Genomic DNA, 6,489 nt, shown 5'->3' with positions numbered 1-6,489 from the left:
CACAAACTGCTGTGAGATTACCCTCATTGTCAAAGCTTTTCTTATCTTGAGAGAGAAAGACAGCATGATCTTTAAGGAATGAGACCACAGCGACAGACAGCTAGTAAAATGCACACAGGCAGCTGATATAACTTGTTTTAGTATCATCTCACAAGTTAAGATAACAAACTGGGTTGCGGTAAGCGGTATAAACTTACAAACAATAAATCTTTAGACTCATAAGCTGGATAATGCCTGGCTAGAGATGACTCTGTGTCTGTGGGTGAAGTATCTTCACTTGCACACTGCTGGAACTTGTTACATTATTTCTATGCATAACATCAGAGCAACATTAAGTGACTCCGCTGCATGGGCCTGAAAATACCAATTTACTGCACGCCAATAAGCATTATAACCTGAGTTTATAGGATATCCAAGAGTACATTTGTCAAGTGAACAGTTAATTTGCGTTTTCATGTGCTATGAAAACAAGCCCAGCTGCCCCACCGCCCGCTTTCAGGCCCCCACCACTTCTTTACCCCATTGTGAAGCCATCAGATAGTGGCTTCCAGGACTCCACACCTGTCTCAGGGCTATGCAGAGGAGATGGATCCATGCATTTTGAGCATCAGATAGCCTCTAGCAAGGGTTAGTATTGATCTAACGCTTCACTGGCCCTTTGTGAGAGCAGCAGCTGCTTTGGGGGGCTTTTAGATAAGCAATGCAAAGGGAATTGTTTCTCCTGAAACCCTTTTTCAATGTTCGTACATGAAAACCATCACTTAATTCAACACTCCATCGCTTTGGAATAAAATGTCCTCTCCCTTGACACGCACACACAAAAATCAGCAAATAAGCATTAAAGCATTTGCCTTTGGGGTATTGGAAAGGGTATTAGAAAGCAAACATGATAATGCAGCTTTTACTGTTTAATTATATGTAATCTCTAGAGTGAAAATGAAAAAAAAAAAACACGGCAAATTTCAGTGTCCCACAACTCTCTTCATTCTGATGACAGTCCCAGTCACTGAATGAGGCAGCTGGAATGGGTTGTGTGGGGGGTAATACCACTGGTGCATCTGTGTGAGACAGGCATGGCGATGAGACCCTCCCTAAGATGACTCATAGGCGGTATGAGCTGACACCAGCACCTCATTCACAGCCAATAATGAGCCATGCTAATGAGCAGGACAGCCGCCCTGCACGCTCATCATTAAGCAGTCTTGTGATTCATGTCCAGCATGGAACCATCATATAAAGAGATAGGACTGGATATGTATATATATATATCTTCTACCTAAGTTACCTAAGTGGAATATTAAACGTTGACATATTGACTATATCGACAATTTCATTCAAATATTTGCAGTCACTGGCACAAATAAATCACACCTATATTTGAGGCTATGCCATCGGTTGATTTGACATAACCTCCTTCACCACATGTGAACTAATCAGAAGATCAAATACTGCTCAAATTAATTCAACAGAAAAAAACAGGCTGACAATAAAACATGCATGTGCATGTGCCAACCTCATGAGACTTTGGCTCTGACACATATATCTGATAAGGCTTAATCAGCAAGGGGTGGTCATGATAAAGCATTTCAGTCCTATCTCTGTCTGGGTAGACAGACACAGGGTTTGCCTCAGTGTTCCAAGGATGGAAAGGCAAGACCCCCTCTATCTCAGCATTTCTCTTCTTAGCCTTGTCTCTTTTCCCCCTGCGTGCCTCTTTTTCCCTATTTCCCTCTCTCTCTCTCTCCACTACCTTCTGTCTGCCTTTCTAGCTGCCTTTCTCTGTATCAGGAGAGACACTTCTTAAACCCCAGCTGGGGAAAATACGGTGGCTGGGTGGGGGGAGGGTTTCAAAAGGGTAAGTGATTGCCCTCTAGGGGACGAAGCAGAGAGAGAGAAAAAAGCAGGACGCCTTATCGCCCCAGCCTCCAATAGCACTGCTGGCTAGCACCTAGTGCCAAGGGGGAGGAAGAGGGTGGAGGGTGTGCAGGAGACGCCAGCTAGATGCGACTCTGCCTCTTGACACAGCAAACTCAGCAGGGAGCCTTCCATCTATCCCTGGCTGTATGGGCTCGATTCAAAGCTGTATACACTAATGTTACCATCTGAATAAGGGTTATTGATTGAATCGCATGTTTTATATGAGCATCTATTGAAAGGTTTTAATATATATATATGGCATGCTTTTGTGTTTTACCGTCCGGATTGCAGAAACCCAGTTTTACATAGTGTCAGCACAATTACATTAATTACTATTTATACGCATGACGTGTTTTTCTCTTATAGCTGTATTTTTATCCGTCGCGGTCTATGTGATGCTGCAGGTGTTTAAAGCGTTCACACACTATAAACAAGATCTGTGAGGCAGAATGTGCTACTGACCTATTTTCTTAATTCAAGCACAGACATGGAAACGCGCAGGAACGAGCCACGCCAAAACATGTGATAACACGTGGCCACTCAAAACACACACAAAAAAGTGTCAAACGTACAATGTTATACATAAAAAATAAATTTAAAAAACAAAACTAAAAAAACCAAAGTCTTCCTCAAAAGCCATTAACGGCTACTAAAATGCATCCTTCTACAACAGACAAGCAGACGTACCGACGCATCCAGGCGCCTGCAACAGTGTCCAAGCGCCACCTTCAGTACTCAACCTAAGGAAGAAGAAGGGGAAAAAAACCAATCATACAGCCTACATCTTTTTCCTCAAGATACATATGCAAAATGGTGTTTGTTTTAAGAGTAACTTCTCACATTTTTTAAAGTTAAAGTAAGGAAACAGACATATATCTTATGTGCGCTTTGGCGCATGACGCTCATCTCAAGAGCGCATTTCGTTAACTGTGTGTTTAATATGCCTGTCTCGGCCGGCGTGTTGCCCCAGACGCTGTGTACCACAAATCCCCACCTCCACTCCAATGAGAGCTTCGGGAGGGAGGAATAGGGTTACGGGGAGTCTTGGATGGAGTCTGCTGGGCGGAGTGGAAGGGACGTGATTGGATGAGTGACTGTGACGCAGGGGACATGAAAAAGCTGATAACTAGTTAAGAAGGCAGTTTGTAACTCTGGAAAAAGAGTGCAGAGCTTGAGACACAATACGCAGAGGACGTGAACGAACCGGCGCAAAACACAGAGAGCTGAGCCGTCTTGGCAGTGTGGGGCCGTTAAGACACTGCAGCGTCCGGAAACAAAGTGACTTTGAAACAGGACAATGGTGCAGCACACGGACAACAGCGAGACGGATGGGAGCATGTCCAGGGAGGCTACCGATTCGGAGGAGAGTGAATTTATGGCATGCAGTCCGGTAGCGATAAACCCGGACTGGTGCAAAACAGCCACCGGTCACATCAAGAGACCCATGAATGCATTTATGGTGTGGTCCAAAATCGAGAGGAGAAAGATAATGGAGCAGTCGCCGGACATGCACAACGCAGAGATTTCCAAGCGCCTGGGGAAGAGGTGGAAGATGCTCAAGGACAGCGAAAAGATCCCGTTTATCAGAGAAGCCGAGAGGCTGCGGCTAAAACACATGGCTGACTACCCCGACTACAAGTACAGACCGAAGAAAAAACCAAAGCTCGACAGTTCAAAATCATCAGCACCGTCTCCGGAGAAGTGCGGCAAGATTGCAAAGACTCCCAACAAGAAGAGTTCAAAGATAAAAACTAAGAGCGGCTCGAAATCCACGCACGGCTACGCGGAGGACTGCGTGTTTCCCAGCTTAAAAGTTGCAAAAACTGTGAAGAGTGAGCTCACCGATGAGGACGATGACGACGAGTACGAAGAGGACTACCGGATGGGGATTAAGCCGGGTGAGGAGGAGCGCCTGAGGCCGTACAATGTAGCCAAAGTTCCCGCTAGTCCAACTTTGAGCTCCTCGGCCGAGTCCGAGGGGACGAGTATGTACGAAGAGGTGCGGAACAACAACAGACTGTTTTACAGCATCAAAAACATTACCAAGCAAAGTACATTGCACGCTGCTTCCGTCTCACCAGCATCCTCCAGGTCGGTCTCCACATCCTCCTCCTCGTCCAGCATCAGCTCCTCTTCCGGCGACGACGCGGACGATTTGCTGTTTGACTTTAGTTTAAATTTCGCTCCCAGCGCCCCGGGCTCTGAGCTGGGCAACCCCAATTCAGGAAACCTCTCCCTGTCTCTTGTGGATAAGGACCTGGACTCGTTCAGTGAGGGCAGCCTGGGCTCTCACTTTGAATTCCCAGACTACTGCACGCCAGAACTCAGTGAGATGATTGCCGGGGACTGGCTGGAGGCGAACTTTTCCGACCTCGTCTTCACATACTGAAAAACCCCCCCCCGAAAAAAACAGTTGAGCTAGTAATAACAGAGAAGGGAGATATGAAATTATATATGTCCTGGTCAAATTGTCCCCAGCCCTGCCTCCTGTGGTTTTTTTTTTTCTTTTTTCTTAAGGGTCCTAGAGGGAGGTGGAGGACCAGGAGGCGAGGTGAGGTTTGAGGAATGAGATGCTTATGAAGCTGGTAGCAAAAAAAAAAAAAAAAAAGTCTGCAGACTTTTTTATCTGGCAGCATGACAGGGTTTTATGGATTGTTTTCCCTCGTAGGTCTGCATTTACTGTTCAGCTTAAAACGGACCACAAAGGGAAAATACATGAACTTCTATGCATCTTTTCCTCTTAAAACAACAACGACAACAACAACAACAAAAACTGCAGGGAGCTGAACACGGACTGTGTGGACTGTCTCAAAGCAAATCTGTGAACTGACAAATTGTTCAGGATGTTACTTTACAACGGTTTATGTAATTTTTTCTTAATGCCGCAAATGTTTGTTTGTTTGTTTTGTAACTGATTCCGTTTTACCTCCTGGTTTGGAAAAATTAAGCAGCCTAAACCTCTTCAGAATACAAGTGTGGAGGAAACATTTTGATACATAACAGACCTCATCTTTTTAAAAGAAAAGTAAGATATTTTCAGGCATATTTTTGTACAGTTGCAAAGGGAATGTTCTTACTGTGCTTTCAGTGAGTTTCAGGCACTTCTTCCCTTTATCATTTGTTTTTAGCATGCAAGGGAGTCCTGGTTTTAAGGATTAAGTTAAATTAAAACTTGCATCAAAAATGCCTTGTGATTTTAAACTAGGTTTTGTACAGTTGTAGAGCAGATTTGTTGAGTATTTGTAGACGATACAATGGCATCATGGGGAACACATACCTCAGAGCTGGAACTAGTTTCAAGATTGTATATGTACTGTAATATAGTAAAGTTAGGAGTTTATGTATATCATACTCGTGATATGTGGATGGGTCCCAATCGCAGGTGTGAAACTGGATTTTGGTATTTTTTATGGCACATACTGTTTTTCCCCCCTTCTCATTTTTTTGTGCAATATATACTCTTAAGATACAGACCATCAACAATTGTAGCAAGTGATGGAAAAACAGACTTGTGCACTGTCGACATCATTTCATGTTATGATGCTGAAGCCTGTCCAGGCAGGAAAATAAACAAATCAGCTGGAACTGATACAAAACAATTTAATATGGCCTCATGGTGTGATACATGCTATTGAAACACATTGATATCACAATTTGAATGTTATTTGACGCATGATATCAGATAATGGGCATATCTGACACCAAACATCTTAAACCTGACTGCAAATTAGGGAAAAAAAATCATACTAACTCCAAAAGGGCATAGTCTGATACAGTGGTGGTCTGGCATTTTTAACAAGCAAGCAAAAAAAGAACATTCCATAGTCCTGTTTCATGAAATGAAACTTTATTTTAAAACTGAAGACTGCCTTCTTTTTTTAAAACATTAACCACAAACCTGTATTTTTTATTTCTTGCACTTAAAAAAAGCAGATATTGTTTATTTTTATGTGGGTCTTACATATGAAGTTTGTTTGATAAAAAAAAAAAAAAAGGTTTTGGAATATGACCTAATTATATGCCAAGACATTTTGTTGGGAAGTTCTAGGCAGTAGTTACTTCACATTCCAAGTGTGAATCTGTCTCTGACTCATCTTTTAATAAATAAGTACCTACCACCATCGACTGTCCTTTCAGTTTGTGAATATATGTACACAGATGTGTTATTTGTTGCGTTTGAAAAGGATGTGATGACGGAATGATGCCTATTTTGTATTTAGGCGGATTCTTTAAATGGATGGGCTCAAACTACCATGTGAATTCACATTTAATAAAAAGAAAAAAGGAAAAACACTTTTAAACTGCAGTGTTGAGGTGCTTTTCTATTCGTCTTCTTTTTCAAATGTGTTGTTTTTTGGATTTTTTTGGCTGTACTTTCTTTCTCTACACCTCCCTGATAATGGACACTGCGGCTTTAAGAAATTGAATTGCCCGCGTGCTTGCGCCGAGCGATGTGATTGGTGGGCTTGGTGGTCCCCTTGGAAACTGAGCTGGAAACAGGAGCGGCTCCTCTCTGCATGTGGGAGCTCTCAGTCTGTCTGGCTTTCATTCAGAAAACTAGCATACTGCCCA

The 6,489-nt window shown here is 43.0% G+C and overlaps 1 protein-coding gene across 1 annotated transcript; it reads left to right on the top strand.

The window, feature by feature from the left end:
• Window positions 1–2,968: 2,968 nt before the first annotated feature.
• On the top strand, window positions 2,969–6,205 carry sox11a (SRY-box transcription factor 11a). Its single transcript, XM_063499177.1, has one exon. It carries the CDS (start codon window positions 3,215–3,217, stop codon window positions 4,304–4,306), a length of 1,092 nt encoding a protein of 363 aa, XP_063355247.1. The 5' UTR covers window positions 2,969–3,214; the 3' UTR covers window positions 4,307–6,205.
• The last annotated feature ends 284 nt before the right edge of the window (window positions 6,206–6,489 follow it).

The sequence above is a fragment of the Pelmatolapia mariae genome, linkage group LG16_19 (genome assembly GCF_036321145.2).
Source record: "Pelmatolapia mariae isolate MD_Pm_ZW linkage group LG16_19, Pm_UMD_F_2, whole genome shotgun sequence".
In the NCBI taxonomy this organism is placed as follows: domain Eukaryota; kingdom Metazoa; phylum Chordata; class Actinopteri; order Cichliformes; family Cichlidae; genus Pelmatolapia; species Pelmatolapia mariae.
The sequence above is the reverse complement of the archived record's forward strand: the minus strand, read 5'-3'. Positions and strand labels throughout refer to the sequence as shown.